The sequence below is a fragment of the Microtus oregoni genome, unplaced genomic scaffold (genome assembly GCF_018167655.1).
Source record: "Microtus oregoni isolate MIOR12 unplaced genomic scaffold, Mior012 000020F_ref0000438, whole genome shotgun sequence".
NCBI lineage: Eukaryota > Metazoa > Chordata > Mammalia > Rodentia > Cricetidae > Microtus > Microtus oregoni.
The window spans coordinates 36,886,516-36,911,986 of NW_024543079.1; the positions used below are offsets into that span (position 1 = coordinate 36,886,516).

Here is a 25,471-nt window from a genome sequence, read left to right on the forward strand (position 1 = left end):
GGTTTTATTTTCTTAAACTAAATGTAATGTGTTGTGTGGTCTGTGCCTGGGTTTGTGCACAAGTGCAGTACTCACTGAGGCGGGAAGGAGGTGCTGGAGTTTCAGGCAGCTGTGAGCTATCTAGTGCTGGTACTAATAATCAACCTTGGGTCCTCTGAAAGAACAGTACGTAGGTGGCACCTCTCAGCCCCCAGAAGTCAAACTTTTACAGCTACTTTACTACTCAGTTATGTTACAAATACTTACCAAAGATCCCTTCTAAATTCTATACTTTCCTTGATATTGCTACTCCTACAGCAAAAAACCTGAAATAACAACTATTTCAATGTTGAACAGTGCTGTAACTCTTCCTGGTTTTTGTTTGTTTCTTTGTGTGTTTGTTTGTTTGTTTGAGACAAGAGCTTACTATATAGCCTAGGTCAGCCTTGCACCCTGATCCTTCTCCTTCTGTCTCCTCAGTACTGAGATTATAGATGTGTACCATCTCATCAGCAGACAAGTTTCTTTTTAATTTCTGAGTATACACCTAGGTTATCTGAAGTTTTCATAAATTTCTAATCCAACTGATAACAGAAATTACCTATAGACAAATTTTATATCTAAGTGATTTTAATACAAATAAGTCATGGCTTAATAATTTGGTAAAATTTAGGTTGCAAGCCACTCTATTAGATATCAGCAGACATCTTTGGTGGTTATGACACTAATCTCAAAGAAGTGCATGATTCAGTGTTAGCAGTTCCTGCTGAGCTAAAGTAGTCTGTAAATAGCCCCAGAAAGAGCCCATGCGACCAGCATGGGGGAGGGGTGGGTAGCTTAATTCTTTCACAATGCCCGTGGAGAGTCTGACAGCAGTGGAAGCCTAGAAAACTCATGAAAGGCCTTTTATAACCATGTGAATGTGGAGCACAAAAGCAGAGTCAGATGACCCACTTGCAGCTCTGCTTTTATTGATGAGAATCCATTCTCATTCCACATCAGTCTCTTTCTAGAAAAAGAAAACCTTATACAATAACTGAGAAATTAAGGCACAGGAAGTATAACTTCACTGGTTCCCATTTGCTTGCTCCCTGTCATGTCAGAGAGGTCAGAAAACACTCACCAAGGTTCTCAACTTTTCAGTGAAAAGTGGGCGTAGAGGGAAGGAAAAGTTTTCACAGACTGATTGATTGTGTGTGTGTGTGTGTGTGTGTGTGTGTGTGTGTACGTACATGCCAAGTATCCATGTGTAGGACAGAGGGTAACTTGTGGGAGTCAGCTCTCTCTCCTTCCGTTGGGTTTAGGGATTGGATTTAGATCATCAGGTTTGGCAGCAAGCCCTGGGGAAATTTAAATTCTGTAGCTGATCAGAGCAGTTTTGGGCTAGTAATATCACCAAAGAAAGTACTTTCTTAATCTCTTCCTGGAATTAAATTAAATTAAGTAAACTGATGGTAAGCTTGACTTGTAAAGCAATGACAGTCCAAGATATTTCAAAGCTGGGAAACACTCCTTTACTCATCTGTTCTATTAAATTCCAGTGTTACCTTGGAGAACTGAGGATACAAAGGAAAAGGCAACATGAGGAGCTTGTATGTGAGGCATTTTCTCACCTCCCATGTTGCCCAAGTATTTCAGTTAGTCAATAACACCTGGAAATGAAAGTGAACAGTTTTTTTTCATTCTGACTCATTTACTCTTTCTTCTAAATCTGACAGAAGAGAAAGTGGGGAATAGTCTTGAACTCACTGGCACAGGAGAAGACTTTCTCAACAGAGCACTGATAGCACAGACACTAAGAACAACAATTAATAAATGGGATCTCATGAAACTGAAAAAAAAAACTTCTGCAGGCAAGATCACATAATTCTGACAAAGTGGCAAACTACAGACAGGGAAAGTATTTTTACCAACTACATATCCAACAGAGGATTAATATTTAAAATATATAAAGAACTAAAAAACAACTGTTCATCAGGAAAAAGTAACCCAATTAAAAACATGGAGTACAGATCTAAACCGAATTGTCAAAAGAGGAAATACAAATGGCTGAGAAGCTCTTAAAGAAATGTTCAACATTTTTAGTCATCAGGAAACTGCAAATCAAAACTACTTTGAGATTTCATCTTACAGCAGTCAGAATAAACAAGATCAATAAAAAAAATGACAGCTCATGCTGGTGAGGATGTGGAATAACATTCATTCATTGCTGGTGGGAGTGCAAACTTGTACAGCCACTATGGAAATCAATGTGGTGATTCCTCAGAAAGATGGAAATTGATTTACCTCAGAGCCCAACTATAAAACTCTTGAGCATATTCCCACAGGACACTTTATCCTACTACAGAGACACTAGGTCAGCCATGTTAACTGCTATTTTATTCATAATAACCAGAAACTGAAAACAACGTCTAGATGTCTGTCAATGGATGAATGGATAAAGAAAATATAGTACATTTACAAAATGAAATATTACTCAGCTGTTAAAAAAGAGAATCATTAAATAGTCAGAGTAAGAAAAAAAATCATCCCGAGGTAACCCAGATCCAGAAAGATAAATATGCTATGCATTTGCTTATATATGGATATTAGCTGTTAAGTCTTTGATAAGCAAGTTATAATCTGTTTAACCACAGTTTAGATATACAGTAAGGGACTAAGGGGCAGAAATAGATTTCCCTAAGAAGGGGATAGTTATGGACTGATGGAAGATTGGGGGGATGAACGGAAGGATCAAATGGAATGGGAAAGGAAGGGGGGCGTTAAAGAGGGACTATGGGAAGGGACGGTTAAAGTTAACATCCATTTGAGGGGTTGTACTGAAACCTAATATAGTAAAAGCTTCTTACAATATAACCACATATGAAGGTGATCTAAATGAAATTGCCAAATAACAGGAGTGACACAGGCCCAACTCTCATCACCACATGAAGCTTCCAGTACAGGAAATGGCTCCCATCTTACCTAGCTGTTGGTCAAAGGGGCCCTGTGAGAACCCCTAAACAACACAGGCTATTGCCAAAGCTATTGGCTGCTCTCTAAAAAGGTCCTATGACTGAAGGCAGCACACCTATACAACCCAGTGAACACAAAGAAGTTGAGTTTGTGCCAACCTAGAGCCTTCATATGTATGTACTAGTGTTCATGGTACTGGAGGGGCCTCTGTAAACTACCAAAGAAGAAAGGTAAACACCAAAATCTTTCAATCTAGAAAAGTGAACTGCCTATAAGATGTGCTAGTGCAATGGTGATACAAAGCTTGTGGAATTAATCAACTAGTATCTGATCTGGTTTAAAGCCCACTCCATTAGATGGAACCCATCCTGATCACTGCTATAGCCAAAACTTCAGACTAGGCAGGCCAGGGACCTAGGGGAAAACCAAATACTACTGTATGCTAAAGGAACGTAGCAACAAAATGACCCCTAATGATATTCTGCAAGACTCAGGTCTGTGCCTTGCTCAGCCAGGAAACACCCTCCTGCGGTAGATGGGAACAAATACAGAGACACAGCCAGACAATGTCTAGAGAGTGAGAGACCTTAGAACACTCAGCTCTAAATGGGATGTCTCCATTAAATCCCTCCTGTCCATGCTCAGGGAACCCTGCAGAAGAGGAGGTGGGAGGAGTGTAAGAGCTAGAGGGACGAAGGACACCATGAAAACAAGGCCTCTAAACACAGCAGGACCGATGCACGTAAGAACTCACAGACTGCGACAACAGAGAGGGTTTCCTGTGCTGAGAGGAGAATGAAGCACAAGTCCCCATCCCTAACCCCAAAGCTATCTTGAACTGGAAACCACCTGCAAAAGAAAAAATAGTTTTCTCCAATGGAAGACTGACTGGAGATTCAAACCACTCTGAAGGGCAGGCCCACGCCCATAAGCAGATGGAACACACATCTTGAAGTTTCTTTGTCTCATAATGTTTTGTAGCCCCCTCCCCCAACTTTACAGATCCTTTGCACATATATAGTACAGCTTCTGGTTGTGTATGTTTTTTTTGTTTTTTTTTTTTTTTTTTTTTTTTTGGTTTTTCGAGACAGGGTTTCCCTGTGGCTTTGGAGCCTGTCCTGGAACTAGCTCTAGTAGACCAGGCTGGTCTCGAACTCACAGAGATCCGCCTACCGTATGTTTTTTTAAATTATGGGAGTCCCGTGTGTGCAAAAGCATGTCTCTGGCCTATATGTGTTTTCTGTGCTTTTCCTTGGCTCTTTTTCTTCTGTTTGTTGTTTTGTTCTATTCTGATTTGTTTTTATTTTATTATTATTCTTTAGATGCTTGTTTGTTTTCTAGCCAGAGAGAGGATGTGGATTCAGATGGGAGTGGAGGTGTGTTGGAGGAGTGGGGGAGAAGAAACTATAATTAATATATATTGTATGGAAAAAAATCTATTTTCAATAAATGAAAAGTAAAACAAGCAAAAAAAAGTTTACTAAAAAGTCCAACAGTATAAATGTAATTATGGAAGAATTATGGAAGCTATTATAAACAACCTTGCAGGATTGGCGAGATGGCTCAGTGGTTAAGGGCACTTGCTGCTCTCTAGGGGACTGGAGTTTAGTTCCCAGCACCCCTTTGGTTGCTCACAAAAACCTGTAACTCCAGTTCTTGGAGAGACAATGCTCTCTTCTGGGCTTCTTGGACACTGCACACATTTGGTGCACAGACATCTATGCAGGAGATATCCATACACATGAAAGAAAACAAAATAACAACACTGCTGGGAAGAATGTAAACTAGTTCATTCACTACAAAAAAACATTGTGGTAGTCCCTCAAAAAAAAATTCCTGGATGACAGAACTTCTGTATGATCCACGATTTCAGTTTTAAGAGCTGAAAGCAGTCAACTCAACAGACATTTGTACGCCTATGTCCAGGTACTAGTTTTAACAATGGGACTCCCCCAAGCTGTGCCAACTACTACCAAAGAGGGGCATGAGAGACATAAAATAACTTATTTAAATACCATGGGCTGTTGTTCTAGGGAAGTCAGCACCCTTACAAGTTATCTCATAAAGGCATGCTTACAATTCTAGGAGCTATAGAGCACAGTGCCATCTTAATAGCTCTGAACACTAAGGAGCTCAGGAGAACTGAATTCACAAGAAATTGGCCGTTCCAAGCAGGTCTTTGGCACTGCTTGCTTGTTCAAAAGCTTGGACTGTGTTGCTGTAGAGTTGTTCGTGTACCGGTAGCCATTGGCAGCAGCAGGCAATGTCTAAAGTTGGTTTTGAACACCATACATGAAGGCATGAGGACTGTGTCACTGACATGTGGGGAGGTCAAGGCCTGGGATGCCGCTAAACATCTCATAAATCACAGGACAGTGCCCTAGAACAAAGAACTTTCCTGCCTTGAGATGTCTATGTCACGGCTTTTCAGGCCTGCACTAGACAGAAATCTATTTTCAGGCTAAGTGACCCAGGATAAATCTATGCATCTCTTTAAGCCTCATTTTTTTTTCTTTTTGACAGCTTGGATTAAATGTTTTCTTTCAAATCACAGACAACTAAAATAATCAAACAAATATCTAATGAAATAATATCTAGTCAGGTGTAACGGTGCATACCTGTAATGCCAGCACTTGGAAAGCTTGAGGCAGGAGGATCACAAGTTTGATCATGCTGGCCTACCTACCCACATAGCATGATCTTGTCTCAAACAAAAAAGACAATAACAAAGAAGAGCAACGACAAAAACCACATGGTAGTTCGAATGTAATTGCCCCTGTAAGCTCATAGGGAGTGGTACTACTAGGAGGTGTGGCTTTGTTGGAGTGGGTGTGGCCTTGTTGGAGGAAGTGTGTTACTTCAGGGGTAGGCTTCGAGGTTCCTATGCTTAAGATACTGCCCGGTGTCTGAATTCACTTCCTATTGCCTTGTAATCAAGATGTCTGCCTGAATGTCGCCACGTTCACACATCATGATGATAATGAACTGAATTAATATATCCTTTAATTTACAAATAGTGATCAAAGGTTACTGAGGGGATACAGTTCAATTCATCATGAGGCCCCAGCACGCATAGTGTGGTGAGTTACTCACATCTCTAATCCTAAGACTTGAGAGGCAGAGGCAAGATGATCAGAAGCTGAAGGGTCATCTTGAGCTACACAGGGAGTTTAAGGCAGGCCTGAGCTAGAGACCCTGTCTCAACGTTTAAAACAAGAACAAAAAGTCTACGAGGTCCTGATGCTACAAGTTGCTTATTCCTTTTATTGACATATGAACGCCACACACAGATATCCTTTCCATATAAAGGCCCCAGAGCCTTCATATTCTTCAGTCTATTTATTTCTGAGAACCTACTGAAAACAATCCTATCAAGTTTAGAACCTTATACAATGATGTTCACTGCTATGCTTTTATTAATATGGACAACTTAGAAATCTAGGGAACAGATATATAAGCTAAGTTCTTGTCGGAATGTTACATATACATTTTACAAAGTGATGAAGCCTCAAAATAAGTGCACGTGTTAGAAAATGCAGGACACAAAATTTTGTGGCAACTGGAGACACAAAGATACCAAGTACATTCCTCTTAATGAAAAAGACTCAGGTGAGCGCATGGCTCCATTGGTAGTGTCGGTTGTCTAGGCATGAGGACTGGACTTTGATTCCCCAGAGCCCACATAGAAGAGCCAAATTCGGCAGTTATATGCATTCCCAGTGCTGGAGAGGTGGGGACAGGTGGATCTCTGGGGCACACAGCCAGCCTTGCCTGTTCAGTGAGGTCCAGGTCAGTAAGAGACCTTGTCTCAAAAAACAAGGTGATGAATCCTGAGGAATAACATCCAAAGCTGACTGCCAGACTCCACACACACATAAACACACATGTATCCACATGAACATACTCCTCCTGCACAGACTCCACACACACATAAACACACATGTATCTACATGAACATACTCCTCCTGCACACAAAAAGAACTGTCAGCTGTGAGGAAACGGTCAGCTTGAGAGCATTCTACTGTTCCTTTCTTTAGAAGACCCCTTTCTTCAGCATTTCCTCCTGTCAGGTAGCCTGGGCAGGCAGATTTTGCCAGGCATCCACTCCAACACTTCAACATGTTCTCTCCAGGGTCACCACTGTCTGTTTCTCAGGGACCCAACTAACACATTGAATATTAAATATATGTACACTGATAGAGAAATAAAAAAATATTCAAAATGTTAGCAATTCTAGTTAGATTTCTACACTACTCAAGTATCCCATAAGGATCATCTGCTACTTACACATAAAAAAAATGTGTTAGAACAAGATACAGTGGTGGTGCACACCTTTAATCCCAACACTCAGGAGGCAGAGGCAGGTGGATCCCTTAGTTCAGTAGGCCTAACTGGTCTACAGCGTTAGTTCTAGGACAGCCAGAGAAACCCTGTCTCGAAAAAAACAAAAATCAAACATACAAACCAACCAACCAACCAACCAACCAAATAATGACAACAAAACAAACAAAAACCAGAAAAAAAGAAAGAAAAACAAGAGATTTAAGATTAAGGCTATGATGGCTAATCTTGGTTGTCAACTTGACTATATCCAGAATCAACTAAAACTCAAGCTGCTGGGCGTGGATTGTATCTTGGGACTATGAGCCAAAATAAGCTATTTCTTCCTAAAACTGGTTCATGTCAGTCAATATTTTGTCACAGCAACAGAAGGACAACTAATTAAGGGAGGCAGAGGCAGGCAGTTCAAGGCCAGCCTGGTCTACAGAGTTAGTTCCAGGAGGTCAGGACTACACAGAAAAATCCTGTCTCAAAAAACAAACTAACTAAAAAAAAAAAAGTATGACGAATGTTAAGTATACATGTGTCAAATGCTGAGCCTACCAATTTCATAAAACAAACAGTAATTGACATAAAATATTAGACAGGTCCTCATACACTAATAATGGGCAATTCCAATATCCTATTCTCATCTTCAGATAGGTCACGGAAACTAAAATTCAACAACCATTCAACTACACCACAGAAAACACCACAGATCAAGTGGACTTAACAGATACACAACTATTCCATTCAATACAAAGGACTTACATTCTTCTCAATGGCCCATGGAACCTTATCTAAAACAAACTACATTCTAAATCACAAATTGAGTCATAACAAATACAAAAGAATAAAAATAATGTTTCTATTTTATCAGCTCATAGTACAATAAAACTGAAAGTCACTGGAAAACCATAAAAACAATAAAAATATAAAGACTGAACAAATTATTCTTGGATGACTGGTAAGGAAATCTGGGAGGAAATTAAAAAGGTCCTCGAGTCAAATGAAAATGAAAGCAAAACTTACTACAAAATTTGAAATACAGCTAAGGCAGTTCTAAGAGGAAAGTTTACAATTATGAGTGCTTATATTAAAAAAAAAAAATCAAAGCCGGGCGATGGTGGCGCATGCCTTTAATCCCAGCACTCGGGAGGCAGAGGCAGGCAGATCTCTGTGAGTTCGAGACCAGCCTGGTCTACAGAGCTAGTTCCAGGACAGGCTCCAAAGCCACAGAGAAACCCTGTCTCGAAAAACAAAAACAAAACAAAACAAAAAAAAAATCAGCCAGGCATGATTGCATACATTATTCACTTCCAGCACTTGGGAGTGAGAGCAGACAGATATCTATGAGTTCAAGGCCAACCTAGTCTACATAAAAAAGTGTCTGGCTAGCGAGGGTTACAAAGTGAGAATCTGTCTCAAAAACAAAACAACAGAAAGATCACAACAGAACGATGCAACACAGGGCTTAAAAAAAAAACCCTGAAACAATCTAAATCCCAAATTTCTTACATTGTAAGACATAATAAAGGTCAGGGCAGAAATTAATTATGGAGATTAAAAGAACAATACAAGCACACACAGAAGAATCACCTAGAAACCCATGGGCAAGTTAGCTTGGAGCATGCAAAAGCCACAGCAGAAACAAAAGCAACACTGCCTTAACAAGATGGAAGGGGAGAACTGAATCCCAAGTTGTCATCTGGTGCCGCATGCTCACTATAGCACGTGCATGCCAGCAATTACATACACATCACACAAAAAATAAAAATATTAAAAAAGAACGATACACAGAATAACAAAAATTTGGTTCTTTGAAAAAATAAACAAAATTAACAACCTCACAGACTAATAAAAAAACTCAATAAAATTAAAGATAAAAGAATGGGAATTACTATATATTCTAATCAATATAGATGATTATTAGGATGTATTTTGAAAACTTATATAATAATCTAGAAAAATGGGGGGATGTCTCAGAGGTTAAAGTACTTCTTGTTCTTGCAGAGGATACAGGCTCAGGTCCTAGTATCCTTACAGGGAGTCACAATGATCCCTAACTCTAGTTCCAGGGGATCTGATACCCATTTCTGACCTTTACTAGCCCTACACATGTGGAACACAGACATATATGCAGATGAAACACCCATATACTAAAATAAAATAAAAAGTTAAATAAAAGCATACACTGTGGTGATCTTTTGTTTGTGCTCTAACAAACAAAGCTTGCCTGAGGATCAGAGTGCAGAGCTAAGCCACTAGTTTAGCCAGAGGCTGGGCAGTGGTGGCGCACACCTTTAATCCCAGCACGTGGGGGCACAGGCAGCCTGTTCTCTGTGAGTTCAAGGCCACCTGGGCCTTGAATCAGTCTAAAAGAGAAACAGAGCTAAATGGTGGTGGCTCACACCTTTAATCCCAATACTGAGGATTTTTACTACTTTCTCTTCCTGCTCTGGACTCTTCAGGTGTCTGGCTGTTCTCCCTCACATCTACAATAAGAACCCTTCTCCTCAAGCACAGCTTGTCCTCAGAGTACTCACCAGGTAAGATGTGCTCACTGTCGCAAGCACAGCTCAACTGTCATGGGGGCAACCAACTGCTCTAGGACTGGATCCCAGGTTTACTCCACAGGAGGGAACTTACAACTGCTTCTTTAAATCTAGTCAAATACGCACGGCTAGGGAAGTCACAGGCCCTAGAGCAGAACTTACTGTACACGGCATGAGACTGCCTTCTAACCGTCCACGTTCACACCCACAGACACACTACTTTCAGCATTAGCTAGGAACAGCAGTGAATGCAGAGACCCTTGGCTGTTCAAGGGGCCGAGAATGAGGAAACAGCTGAATGCTCAGCCCTGAATGGAACACTCACTATCATGGAATATCATGGGAGAAGATATGACAAGAGACAAGGAGAAAGGCTGTAAAATGTTGTCTTCTGGGCAAGGCACAGCCATTCCAACCATCACCTCATAAAAGCTGTGGTTGCTGACAGTGGACCTACACAATATTTGACCTCATGAGCCTCCCTTCCAAAAACTGAGGGATTCTGGGGAAGAGGTCATCCTCATCTTCAGATATGTACCCACTATTGAGCCCACCAGGCTCTGCTGGATAGTTCCACACCTGTGGTTATTCAGATGGCCCTCGTAAAACTCAATGGGTCACGATACAAAAATTAAAAGACATGAAGATGGAAATGAGAATTATAGGGAGGAAAAGAGGGTTTGATAAGGATGGGACACAGAGGGAGAGAGGGATAAGCATAATTGGAATGCATTATATATGTGTACAAAATTGTCAGAACAAAGTCAATAAAAATAAATGGGCATGGCTGTGGATGTAACTTGGTTGGTACTAGCATGCACTAACTAGATCCTGAGTCTGATTCCCAACAACATATAAACTGGTGTAGCAATTCACACCTGTACTCCCAGGCACTTGAGAGATAAAGGCAGAAGGACCAGGAGTTCAAGATTATCCTCAACTACACAGAGTTTAGGCCAGCTTGGGCTACATGAAACCCTTTTTCAAAAACCGAAAAGTAGGGTGCTGAAGGGATGGCTCAGCAGTTAAGAGCACCAATTGTTTTTCCAGAGGACCCAGAAATTCTCAGAACCCACATGGCAGCTCACAACTGTCTGCTAACCCAATTCTAGGGGATCTGAACTCACTTCCCCAGGTACCAGGCACTCACATGGTATACAGATACACATGCAGGCAAAACACCCATACATACTAAACAAACAAACAAAAACCATTAAAATTAAGGCCAGGTATGGTGGTCCATGCCTTTAATCCCAGCATTTGGAAGGAAGAGAAAAGCAGAACTCTGAGTCTGAGGCCAATTTGATCTACAAAGTTAGTCAGGAGTACATAATGAGACCCTGTCTCATAAAACAAAACACCAGAATAGAAACCTCTAGAAGTAAAGAAATACACATAATTAAATGGACTAACAAACTGAATGCAGTTTTCAAAAGAGGAAGTAAAAATACTTGACAAGTATTCAACATCCTTAGTCATCAGGGAAATGCAGACTCAAACTGCTTCAGATTCCGTTTTAGCACAGTTAAAATGGCCATCATCAAGAAAACAAAACAGGGGCTGGAGAGATGGCTCAAAGGTTAAGAGCATTGACTGATCTTCTAGAGGTCCTGAGTTCAATTCCCAGCAACCACATGGTGGTTAACAGCCATCTATAATGAGATCTGGTGCCCTCTTCTGGTGTGTGGGCACACATGGAAGCAGAATGTTGTATACATAATAAATAAATTTAAAAAAAAAAAAAAAAAAAAAAAAAAAAAAAAGAAAACAAAACAACAATAAATGCTGACAAGGATTTTGGCAAAGAGAATCCTTAATAGTGCTAGTGAGAATGACAACTTTGTACAGCGATTATGGAAATCAGTGTGGAGGGTTTCCAAAAAACCGAAACATCAAACTATCCTATAACCTGTATCAGATATATTTGGGTATACTCAAAGGGCTCTTAAGCTCACAGACCAGAGAAACTTGCACATTCATGCTTATTGCTGCACTTCACAATGGCCAGGAAATGGAACCAGCCTAGAAGTCCACTATCAGATGAACAGATAAATGCAACATAGAACACTATACACAATGAAATTTTATTCAGCCACACACACACACACACACACACAAATGAAATCATGTAATTTTCAGGAAAACTGATGGAATCAGAAATCATTGTGTTAAATGAAATAAACCAGATGTAAAAGAGGAATATATTTTCTCTTAAGAGACAGTACCTAGATTGTGTGTGTGCACATGCATGTGTGTGTTTGATTTGACTAGAAAGGAATCTAAGATGGATGAAAGAGCTCTTAAGGAAGGAAGGTGGAGTCTGTTGGCTTGGCAGACCCTGTTACAAACAAGAAGTGGAAGGTGCCTAAGTCAGACGGTCCTCTGACTTCCACAGGCATGTGTATGTATGTGAACTCCTCCAACATACACACCCCCACCCCATGTATGCACCTGCGAGTGCACACACACACTGTAAAAACAATTCCTTATCCTCTAAGCAAAAACCAACAGCAAGTGAACTTAGGTTCTCACGGCTGTTCAGTAAGTAGTTTAAGCACTTTAACTGTAATATTTTTTTAATGCTGACTTTTTTTTAAGCTTAGCTTATTCTTGAATTTGACAGTAAGGTTTAAAAGGAGAAGAAAACCAACAATGATTTTTATGAGACAGTGTCTCACTGCATAGCCTAAGCTGGCTTAAAGATTATCCTGTTTTTGCTTCCCAAGTGTTGAAGTTATAGGCATGAACAATTATTCCCAGAGAAACTGTAAAATTTAAAATGTATGAAAAAAAAGGCTTAGGCAGAAATGGAGCATATTTCTACTAAGCATAGTTAATAGCTGCCATATTAATCTTGAAATTTGCAGGCAAATGGATGGATCTAGAAAACATCATATTGAGTGAGGTAACTCAGACCCCAAAAGGCAAATATAATATGTACTCACTCATAAGTGGCTTTTAGAGATAAAACAAAGAAAAACCAGCCTATAATTCACAACCCCAGAGAACCAAGGCAACAAAAAGGACCCTAGGAGAGACATACATGGATCTAATCTACATGAGAGGTTAAAAAAAAAAAAAGACAAGATGTCCTGAGTAAATTGGAGTGTGGGGATCATGGGAGAGGGTAGAAGGAGAAAGGGAAGGAAGGGAGGGGAGCAGAGAAAAAGATATAGCTCAAAAAAAAAGTTAAAAAAGTAAAAAAAAAATAGCTGCCATTACTACTGAATGCTTTAACAACTTTGATTTTTATTTTCTGACATCTTCTTCTACTTACAACTTTGAGATTTGGTTAAAATTTAGAAAAACCAAAAAAGTAGCTGATAACCAGCCAGGTAGTGGTAGCACATAGCTTTAATTCCAGCCCTTGGGAGGCAGAGGCAAGTTTAAGGCCAGCCTGGTCTACAGAATGAGTTTTAGGACAGCTAGGGCTACACAGAGAAACCCTGTCTTAAAAAACAAACAAAACAAAGTAAGAAAGTATCTTATGACACACACATTGTTTAGCTATTTCATTCTGCAGCTCTTACAGATAAAGAAACTGTGGTGCAGAACACAACTGTCCACAAACAGCCGACAGGTGGCAGACCCAGAGACCCAAACTCAACTGTTAAACCGACTCCACAATCCATGCTGTCTCTGAGGGCAGGAAGACTAAACTGGGGCAGGCCACTAAGGCTGAGAGAAAGGGTTTTCTCCTAAAGGAGCTGAATGTAAACTGTCAAAGCTCAACTCCACTATACCACAACTGTCACAAAGTATACAGCTAGTAAGGATTTTTCAATTGTTATTTATTTAAATAAACCAAATAGGAGGAACCAATCTGTTTGCAGCCCACACCTTCCAGCTTTCAAAAATAGAAAACTGTGGCAAATTAGAGTGGCATGCAATGGTTCCCGTCCCTCCAGTCGCAGAGCCACTGTCAGGAAGTTCCTGGCTTACTATAGCAACCACTGGCTTTGTTCTTGAAAAATTTTCTGCAATTTTTGCTTCCTCAGAAAGCAGACAGGAAAACCTGGTTCTGGATCTACTTGTTGAACAAGAGTTGTTTAAAAATAGAATTTTAAATAGAAGACTACGGAAAAAGTAGTTTCATACTTCAGCTGATACTCAGTATTTCCGTATGCTAGAGTCAACCTTTAAGGGCCAGCAGGACGGTTCTAGAGGCAAAAGTACTTGCAGTACAAACATGACAAACACACAATAAAGAAACTTAGCCATTAAAACACATAGCTTTAATTTTTTTTCTAGCTGGCAATACAGCAGTCTAGAAAATGAACTAAAACTCTTTGGCGACTAAGACCTGGAAATACTGGATAAATACTAACACACTTTGAAAAACATAACAGAGAACACTGACTGCTCTTCCAGAGAAACCAGACTGGGCAGAGAAAGGTGTGCTCCAAGAGTTTGCTGGCTAGCCAGACTAGCAGAAATGGCTCCACGTTCAGTAAAGTGTCTCAAAAAAGATGGAAAGCAATGAGAATGACCCTGGAAATCAATCTCTGGCAATGTACCACACATCCTATACACAGAGAGACACATATGCATATACCATAGAAAGCCCCCAAGAAAATTAAAAAAAATACTACACAAATAAATCTGATAGAATATGTTTATCAAAAACCACAAGGTCAATGTATAAATATACATTAATAGTAACTGTATATATATATTAACTGTGAACAGTTAGAAAGTACAATAAAAATACCATATATAACACAGAACAAAATACTTAGGGATAAATTTGACAACAGACATGCAAACCTGTATGAGAAAACTATAAGACTGCTGAACTTAAAGACTTAAATAAACAGTGACTCAATCTCCCCAAAGATCAAAAGACTCAAACCATACATGGTGGCTCAGGCTGTAATTCTAGTACTCAGGAGGCTGAGGCACTATGTTTTAAGTCAGCCTGGGTTACATCAGGAGATTTCACCTCAAACAAACAACACAAATACTCTCGAAACTGTTGCAAAGGCAGCAACCCCAAACTATCTATATATTAAGTGCAATCTCAATTAGATTTCCAGTAGATCTATGTTTATACATATATAAATACATAAGTGCTTGTGAAATATACATGAGAGAATGCCAATACTATTTTGATAAAGGAAAGCTAAAGGGTACTTGACTGTGAACTTGACAGTATGCTATGACGGGACTGGAGGGATGGTTCAGTGGTTAAGAGCACTTGCTATTCTTGCAGAAGACCTGGGTTACGTACCCAGCACCCACATGATTGTTCACAACAACTGATAACTCCAGTTCCAGAAGACCTGATGCCTTCTTATGGCACTATGCAGGCAAAACACTCATACAAATAAAATAAATAAACCTAATTAAATTAATAAGAGAAAGTCTTTATCATCTTGATAGTGTATTCATTTTATATACTATAAAGTTAGATGTCAGAAGCTCAGGTACTGCATGGCTGGATTCTTTGCTAGGTTCTCACAAAGATAAACTCAATATGCCTGCCAGACCTTTGGATACTCTTCCAAGATCATAAGGCTGTACCAAAACTCACTTCATTGCAGCTGTAGGGTCAAGGTCCCTATTTCTGTAATTCTCAGCCTGAGGCCATTCTCAGAGCCTAACAAGTCTGACATTCTTCACATATAACCTCCATCTTCAAATCCTTCACATTTTTAAAATTATCTGACTTCTTGTGATGTTGACTTCTGGTTCATGTGATTAAGTCAGACCCAGCTGTATACTCCTCCTTTAGACAGTCTCAAAGCAAACTGACTAGCAACTTAATTCCATTTGTAAAATTCCTTTAATGTGAAGCAATGCAACATAGTCACTGTAGTAAAATTCCATCACATTTACAGGTCCCACCAACAATTACGGAAAGATGTTACATAAGGGTGTGACAGACACACGACCTCATCTCTCCCTAGGGTATGGGGCAATGTTAAGAATGCTAAAAACACTATTAGTGTTAATGGTAAGTTCTTTAACTTCTTGTAAGCACTCCTGAATCTCCTGATACTCATTCATTCCCCTACCAATAAGCAAAGCAGGAGAATGAAGCAGCCTGCCTCCCTAGCTGGCAGCCACTGGACTTCCCCTTACTGCCATGGAGCAAAAGGACTGTCAGTCAAACAGCCTTGGACTACCCTAATTCAGTAGCAGACAGGTTGAACATTCTATAGACACCTTGACTAAATTATAACAATGGACTACCCTAGCTTTAGGTGATGCAGCCAGGGCTATCTGAAACAGTTCCTACCACACATTTTGCTGTCATAAGCCTCTATGAACTCTAGATGGACATGGTAATCATATCTACCTAGATAAGAGGAAGAGAATGGGTGTATCTGCACACTCTGGATGTAATTGAGACCCCGCTTCATGAATAAAGTGGAAAAACAATAAAGGAAAATGCCCTGTATCAACCTCCCAGCGCATGTGCATGTGTGTGTGCACGCACACACAAACACAATACAATAAATAAAAAGACTAAATATTAACTTCTTCTGTTTAAATAATATATAGTCACCTTTAGTTAAATCACTGAGGTTTCACTTAGACATTTTCTACTATTTAACTGACTCACTTAAATCAACAACATTCCTGATTCCCATAAGGATGACATGGAATCACAAGGCACTAATCTTCCCCAAATGTATTACTTTAAATTGTAATTGTAATGCATTTTAAAGAAAAGATCAGACCAGTGCCACCAGCTGCCAAGAATGAGTTTACTAGCCTAGTTTCCATGACTACAACAATCTGAAACCAGCACAAGAGAGAATGTGTATCCTTGGAAACCAGCATTTTGCTTCCCTCAATTAAAAAAAGGAAAGGAGAGAGCAGGAGAGAGAGAGAGAGTGCTTTTGAATAATTTAAGTTGGTTTAATGTGCCTATTATATACAACAATCCCAGGCAAACATCCTGTCCCAAGCCAAGTTGTGGAGAAAGTGTATGGTGCTTTGTGGAAAAGTTCAAATTAATACCATAGGGGAGGGTCTTACAATTTTTTGTTTAAATTTTTTTTCTTTGGTTTTTTTAGAGACAGGATTTCTCTGTAGTTTTGAATCCTGTCTTGGAACTAGCTCTTGTAGACAAGGTTGGCATCAAACTCACAGAGATCCGTCTGCCTCTGCCTTCCGAGTGCTGGGATTAAAGGTGTGCACCACCACCGCCTGGCTTTGTTTCAATCTTTAAAAGAAAAACAGCAATACAAGCTATACTAATAATTACTTTATGGATCATACTTAAATGAAGAAAATGTTTACTGGCTTTTTTTTAGTATCTTTACTGTTCAACTGCATGTTACTAACACCTGAATTCTTACACACTCTTGCGTGTTCTAGAAGGGCCTTCTCTTTCAGGTGTTATATGTTGTAAAATGTCAAAATGGAAGAATTTTCCAAGTTATGAAATATTCAATATACTCATCAAAATACCTGAATTTCCTAACATAAGCCATACCACATTCATCTCATTTACATTCTTCTTTTAGTTTTTAATTTTGTTTGTTTTTAAGACAGGGTTTTAGTGTAGTTCATGTTGGCCTTGAATTTCTTATATAACCAAGGGTAACCTTGAACTCCTTATCTTCCTACTTCCACATCTTAAGTGGTAGGTGGAAGGTTTCCGGTTTGTTATTCAAGGGGGGTATGCTAAGGCAGAGAAAAGATGACAATTACCTTCCCTGCCCCTCCACCTAATAGAAACAAAAGTTTGAAATAGCCAGGTTTGTGCCATTTTTTTAAAGCTCTTCCAATAACTTGTTTTGTTCTCTCCACTCTCAGTTATTCTACTTACAGGCCCCAGACTAACAGACTCCTTTCCCACCTGCCTGCCAGGAACCAAAGACAGCCTGACAGTAAGTATGTACTATGGACTGCCCATTAATCACATGGTATTTCCTCTAGAATGTATGAGAAGGGACCAACCAAATGGGTCCGATCTCTCCTTAGGGCCCCTAACATGCTGCTGACTGTCCATCTATGGCATTAATACCACATTTAACAAATAACATTCCTCCATGATCTCTGCTTCAGTTCCTGCCTCACGGTTCCTACCTTGAGTTTCTGTCCTGACTTCCCTTTGTGATAGACTGTAACCTGTAAGTCAAATAAACCCTTTCCTCCCCAGGTTGCTTCTGGTCATGGTCTTGATCACAACAACAGAAAGCAAGCTAAGACAGAGCTGTGTCTGCAAAGACTGGTTAACTGATAAGAACTTCAGTGATACGGAGGTGAAATGGGGCAGGTGGAGAGACAGATTCAAATTTATCTTGAGCTATTGTTAACTTACAAAATAGCTACTCCTTGTGCCCCTTTGTGTCAGACCTAACATGCTGTCACTAACAAATAAAGTTAAACCTAATATCTGGATAAAATAAACAAACCTTTAGAATGTATTAATTTAATAAAACCCTAAGTCTACCAACCAAAGGGCCAAGAATGCTCTCAGATAGCATCTGCGCCTACAACTGAGACTCTCCTCTGTGTTATAAATATTCGCCTAATGTTTCAACTAATGTATCTGAAAAGCGCTTTGACTTAAGACTTTCTTTGTTTAGTTACTATGAAAACTTGATGAATCTGCTTCCATGTTGGAACATGGAATTTGGGGCAACCTAAGCCTGTGTTTCCAGAGTGAATAATATCTCTTCTCCCCTTGAAACAAGAGCTGTGCTTTTGTCTCATCAAATTCCAAATCCAAAATCTTTCCCAGAGATTTGTGCCCATACGTTTTGTCAGCTTTACAGAGACATGAGAAGAGGAAACCTTAACTGAGGGATGATTGCCATTAGAATGGCCTGTGAATGTGCCCGTGGGGCACTGGTGGGGATATTATTTTAAGATGTGTTATTTCTGTTTATGTTGCATTTGCTTAACTGTGCCTGTTATAAACATCTGATAAATAAAAAAAGAGGATCTGGGATTGAGAGGAAGGAGGAGGACTTCAGGGGGTAGCCACCCAGCCAGACACAGGATAAGAAGAAAAGTAAAGGTATACAGAAATAGAGAAAGATAAAAGCCTCAAGGCCAAAGATAGACGGGATAATTTAAGAAAAGCTGGAAAGAAACAAGACAAACTAAGGCCAAGCATTCACAACTAAGAATAAGCCTCCATGTGTGATTTGGGAGCTAGGTGGTGGGCCCCCCAAAAGCCTAAAGAGTAAAAACAGCCAACAACAGGGCATTTTCTTGATTAATGGTTGATAGGGTAAAGTTTGTGTGTAAGAATAGATTATCAAAGCCGGGCGGTGGTGGTGCACGCCTTTAATCCCAGCACTTGGGAGGCAGAGACAGGTGGATCTCTGTGAGTTCGAGGCCAGCCTGGTCTACAAGAGCTAGTTCCAAGACAGGCTCCAAAGCTACAGAGAAACCCTGTCTCGAAAAACAAAAACAAAAACAAAACAAAAAAAAAGAATAGATTATCAAACTTGCAGGGGGTATTCTGTGGGGTGGCCAAGGAGACTGCCTTATAGACAGAAGACTGGGATCTATATGGTTTGTAGTGGAAAGGATGAGCAATGTACTTGTCAAAGTCAGAAAAAGAGGAAAGACAAAAAAGAAACAATTCTATCAGGTTAGAATGAAATTAGAGGTATTACTGTGGAAAATGGCCTTCCCCTTTATTTATTTATTTATTTATTTATTTATTTGCACATGTATATTCAGACATACGAATCTATTTGTAATAATCTTAATAGTCTGTAATTAATCATCTGGCACCTTGAAAGCAGATGCCAAAATTAGAACCAAGGTTATTCCCATTCATATCATCTTTGTTTTTGAGGGCAAGCACAAATCAAATTAGAATGCCCTCATACACACTGACCTAACATCTTCTCACCACTATGGAGATGATTTCCACTCGTGTCTGTCTCTGGCTCCTTGCCTTATGGCCAACCTAGTGATTTTCCACTTGGTCTTGCACAGCATGCTGAGCATCCTGCTTTTGGAAAACTACAGAATAATGAAGTTTTAGTGGTGCTGACCTGGGCAGTTACTCAGTTACCCCTATTAATTAGATCCCAGGGACTTAATAAAACAATTTCATAGCCAGGTGCGGTAACAACTCAGACCCGGAGGCTGAGGCAAGGAGGATTGCTACAAGTTCTAAGTCAGCCCAGGCTACAGAATAATCGAGCCCCGTCTCAACAACAAAAACAAACTGTAGTTCAGGGCTCAGGATGTAAGGGAAATCACGTCCTAGGTTCAAGAAGCACACGCAGAGCACAGATTTGATGCCTAACTATATTCTCTAAAAAGAACCAAAGTTCCTTGAAAAAAAAAATGGTTGAGTCAGGACAAGATTATGCCAAAAAGAAAACATAATGAGCACATGACAAGAAGGACAAGTCTTGAAAGGGTTACCATTGGCTAAATCCAGGACAACTTGGTCACCAACGTAAGTTCAAAAAGGAATAAAATAAGATAGAAAACCATGTTGGTAATTTTACAAATAAAAAGACAAAGTGAAAGCTTCTCGCAGGAAACGCCAGATGAATGAAGAATGATGAATTTGTTTTTTAGTTTGCCATCTGGCTACCACCACAGTAATAACAGATTCAGTCACAAATCTTCAATGGGTACTAAAATTTGTTGGTCAGAATTTGAAACAGTCAATTTACATAACCTCAAAGTGTTACTCCCACAAAATGGTATTATTTACTTATCAATAAGCACAAAAATACTTTTCAGCTAACTTTCCAAAAGTTTATGAGACAACATTTGGACTGTGATAAAATTGAACACAACCTGTAACTGCACAAATGGACATGTGCTCCTGGTATAATGCTGTGACAAGCACACAACATCTGTGGTATTCTGCCAAAGATGTAGAGAGGGCATGGAGATGGCTCCGTGCTCAAGGGTACGCACTATTCTTGCAGAGGACCTGAATTTGATTCTTGTAACTGCCTGTAACTCCAGTTCCAGGAAACCCAACTTCTCTGGATTCCATGGGTACATGCACACGCGCACACGCGTATACACACACACACACACACACACACACACAACCAAAAATAAAATAAATCCTCAAATCTATTCAAGAGGAATCATACTAATTCAGATTTAGGAAAATCCTACAAAATAATTAGACTACTTAAAAAAAAAAAGTCAAATCAGCTGGGCGGCGGTGGTGGTACACGCCTTCAATCCCAGCACTCGGGAGGCAGAGGCAGCAGCAGGTGGATCTCTGTGAGTTTGAGGCCAGTCTGGTCTACAGAATGAGTTCCAGGAGAGCCGGGCTGTTTCACTCAGGAGCTAGAAAGACGGCTTAGTGGTTGTGAGTACTTGCTGCTCTTCCAGCACCTGCATGGTGGCTCACAGCTGTCCATAACCCCAGTTCCAGGAGGTCTGAGACACTCCTCTGAGGGAGTCTTATCAGGCACACATGCAGGCAGAATATTCATACACAGGAAGTAAAAACAAATCTTTAAAAAATGTCAAATTACTAAAAAGAAGAACAAGGAGCTATTCTCTGAAAAAAAGAGACCAAAGAAACATGACAATTAGGGGGCTTAACAGTGAATGGTCCCTAAACCAGAAGTAAAAAAGGTGGAGATGTAAGAAGTTTTCTAGTTTTAGTTTTTGCTGCAAAGGCTGTATGTAACCAAGAGATCAATGCAATTTGAGAGCGACTTATCAATTTGATGGACTGAGAGACACCTGAGGGTCAGTGAAGCATAATTCTAGGTGTGGCTGTAACAGCATTTCCAAGATCACTGCCATGGTAGCAACCAAGGGAAAAAGACTCACCGCAGAGGTGCACGGGTCCATCTGGCAGGCTAGGGCTCCTGCTGGAACACAGGAAAGACAGACCACTGGGGCAGATACGCTGTCCCTGTCTCTGACTCTGTCACTCCACTCATTGCTTCCTGGCTGCCATGAAGTTATACTTCACCAGAGGTCAATCTGAGCTACTGAGTGAGCTGAAAAAAGGAAAGAGTGCGGTTTACTCTATCTCATGGTACCCAGGGTGGGGTGGGCTCAGTATGGCTCTACTGGAGTAAACCACTCACTCATGCTTACTAGTTATCATGTTAGAGTTGAAAGGGGGGGAACCCTATAAAACAAGTAACCACACCTTTGTTCTCAAGAAAGAAATTCAGTATATGAAAGAAAGAAAATAACAAAAAGGCCAGGATAGGGGTCTAGGGAGATGGCTCTGTGGGTAAGAGTGGTTACTGCTCTTGCAGAGGACCTAGGTTTGATTTCCAGTACCAACATGGTGGTTCACAACCATCTGTAACTATAGTTCCAGAGGATCTGGTGCCCTCTTTTGACTTCCATGAGCTCTAGGCATTCACACAGTGCACAGACATACATGTAGGTCAAACACATACATATAAAATAAATTAAATATAGAAAGAAAGAAACAAAAAGAAAAGTGAAGTTAGGTGGCATATGCCCATAATCCCAGCTCTCAGAAGGCCAAAATAGGGAAGTTCAAGTCCGAGGCCAGCTACTAATATAGCAAGATCCTAGCTCAAAAATTAAAAAACATTAATAAGTCAAAAGTCAAAGTTTTCAAGTACTGTAGGGCAGCATTTGAGATTTGAATATTGTCTGACAACACAAGATTCCTTCAAACACTTTTGTTTCTTCTGGTAGAGACTAAATACTGAACATGCTAGGCAAGTACTCTTTAACTGAAGAGCACCTCTAGCTATCTCTGGCAATAACTTGGTCAGGTTAGCCTTGCAGTTACTGCATGCCAGGTAAGCCTTGGATTAATTATCCTGCCTCAGACTCCTGAGCTAGGATTGTAAGGATAGGCCACCAGGCTAGCCGCAAACTTCAAATCCTGAGGAGCATATCCAAACAGAATTAATGGATGGCTTGTGTTTGTTTAAGATAAGGTCTGACTTTCTAGCCCATGGGAGCCCATGGGACTCTTCTTGCCTTAGCCTTCCAAGAGCTAGAATTTTAGGTGTGGTGCACAGGCTTTGGGTGACTTCTTTTTAAACATTACTTTCCATACAGAAAGTTTTAGTCCTTTAAGTGAAGCCACCAAGGCTCAGCGAACATAAGTGAACTCAGTTCTGCAGCCATCAAACTCAATGCACACGGAATGTAAATCCATGCCTCAGGAAAAGTATGTGTCAGGAAGTTGTAGACCATAAAATTCTTTCTTTTTTTTTTTAAAGATTTATTTATTATGTATACAATATTCCTCCTGCATGTACACCTCTATGCCAGAAGAGGACACCAGACCTCATTACAGATGGTTATGAGCCATTATGTGGTTGCTGGGAATTGAACTCAGGACCTCTGGAAGAACAGCCAGTGTTCTTAACCTCTGAGCCATCTCTCCAGCCCCATAAAATTCTTTCTAAGGCCAGTATTTAATCTACAAGTTGTGTGGATTATCATACAAGTATATGGACTACCACACAATTTGATAAAGTAACCTGACAGAAAAAAAAAATCACATCAGACTACAGAGATAGTTTAGCAGTTAAATGCAGGTTCATCTCCCTGAGTTCTTTAGTTCCCGGCACCCACACAGCAGCTCACAATCCTCTGTAACTACAATTCCAAGGGTTCCAATGCCCTTCTCACCTCTTTGGGGACCAGGCACACATGTGGTGCACATACATCCATGCAAGAAAAATATTTATAAACATAAAATAAATCTTAAAAAGAGAAAGTAGCACAGAACCAAAACTGAGATCAGACTTGAAGCAGCGAAGAAATACTGTCAGAAGCTGAGTTTAGTAGTTCATGCCTATAATCCCAGCACTTGGGAGGTAGACAGAAGAGGACAGAGTTTGAAGCTAGTCTGGACTACACAGCAAGACCATCTATTTTTATAAAATAAATGTTGATACAACTCTAATATTGCTTTCTTCTTCACATACCTGTGTGTACTGTATGTCTCTTATAAGAGTACTTAGGCCCACCAGAATAACTCAAAATAATTTCATCTTCACACATCTTAATCTGCCGGGAGGACCCTTTTTTCAAATAAATTTCTTTACAGGGAATACCATTCTGTACACTTGTAGGAGGTCTAGTACTGGAGAACAAGTATAACTCTGTAGTTGGGTAGCAACGAGTCCAAGACCCAGCCCAGACACTTACAGTTCCCCTTCTCAGCCTTGCTATCTGATTCTGTAGAGTGGTGGAAGGGCTAAGTGAGATAATATGCTATACACACAGTGAAGAAAATGCTTCTGCTCTGGGGCAAATTCATCCTTCATTGAAACTTTATAAAACCCCCTGATAGTAGACAGCTGCTTACAGCATAGTCCCTGCAGCCAACAACACTGTGTGATGTGCTTACAAACGCAGGTGGGCAGAACCCATTTTATGTGTTCTTACTACAAAAATAAAAATAAAAAAATTAAAGTCACACCCAAGGAAATTTTTTCCAGGTGGTGGACACGTCTTTTACAATGATTATGGTGATGACTGTACCATTTAACATAGTAAATCTCATCAAATTGTACACAATTAACAAATACATTTTAATGCATATCATTATATCTCATGTGATGATTTTTGCCACTTGACATAAACCGTAATCACCTGGCAAACAGGGAACTTCAATTGAGAAATTGTCTCCATCAGACTCGCCTGTGGGCATGTCTATGGGGCATTTTCTTGATTAATGATTGATGTGGAAGAGCCCAACCACTATGGACAGTGCCATCCCTGGGCAGGTGATCTTAGGTTATACAAGAAAGCCAGCCAGTAAACAGCATTCCTCCACAGTCTCTGCTTCACTTCCTGCCTCCAGGATCCTGACTGAGTTCTCCCCTGGCTTCCCTCAGTGATGGACTATATTGAGAACGTGTAAGCTAAATAAAGCCTTTCCTTTCCAAGTTTCTTTAGGCCAGAATGTTTTATCACAGCAACAGAAACCAACTAGAACACCTCAATAAAACTGCTTAAAAAAATTTTTTAAAAAAAAGCCAAGTTGAATAAAAAAAAGCTTGCTCTGTGAATGAGTCTAGACTTTAAGCCATGAAGTACTAAGATTAGATCATGAAACCAAAAAGAGCTCTCCAGGGAGCATGTAATCAAGAATGTGGAACAAGGAAGGAATAATGATTAGAGAATGTGTATGTCATATCTACCTGCAGACTGATGTGGGAAACATAGATGGGGTCACAAGAAATAGACCCACGCTGGCAAATATGAGAGACAAAACATATTACCAATGATATGAGTAACAACATCTAACATTCCGGGGTAGCTGCTGGGCTGTTCCACTCATCAAGACAAAGATTAGAAAACAGGTCCGTCCTGAGTCTGATGCAGGTGTCTGGGAAACATCTCAACAGGGAAAACAAACAAGTTGTTGTTTATCAACCAAATCTGATCTAAGGACAGTTTTTCTCCCTAATTTACAAGAAACACGAAACCATAGACATACTCATGTCCTTCCAAGAATGTGTTTGGTAAAACATGAGGCTGAGGATGGACTTAAGTAAGTCCAAGAATGGTCAAAGAAATGGCCTGAGGAAAGTGAGGAAAGACCAGAGATAAAAACAGGACAGTGTGCCTGTGCCATGTATGGAAACCTGTTCCAGATGTAAACACTATAGTTTGCTAATTTACCAAATTCTTTTCCCTTTTTTTTCCCCTACATGACCCTTCCTACAATTTTCCTCTGTTAAAACCAGGAAAGAAAAAAAAAAGCAATTTCTGTGATCATTCAAGCATAGAGC

General features: G+C 40.0%; 1 protein-coding gene across 7 annotated transcripts in view; it reads right to left on the reverse strand.

Annotated features, from left to right (window-relative positions):
• The window catches only part of Ptpra (protein tyrosine phosphatase receptor type A), a 101,171-nt gene that overhangs the window by 64,282 nt on the left and 11,418 nt on the right, over positions 1–25,471 (reverse strand). For 6 of the 7 annotated variants that reach the window (XM_041670147.1, XM_041670143.1, XM_041670146.1 and 3 more), the window contains exon 2: positions 21,552–21,724. The exons of the other annotated variant lie outside the window; for it this stretch is intronic. In XM_041670147.1, coding sequence (XP_041526081.1) covers positions 21,552–21,572 — 21 coding nt within the window. In that variant the 5' untranslated portion in view covers positions 21,573–21,724. The remainder of the gene's footprint in view (positions 1–21,551; positions 21,725–25,471) is intronic. 7 annotated transcript variants of the gene reach the window in all.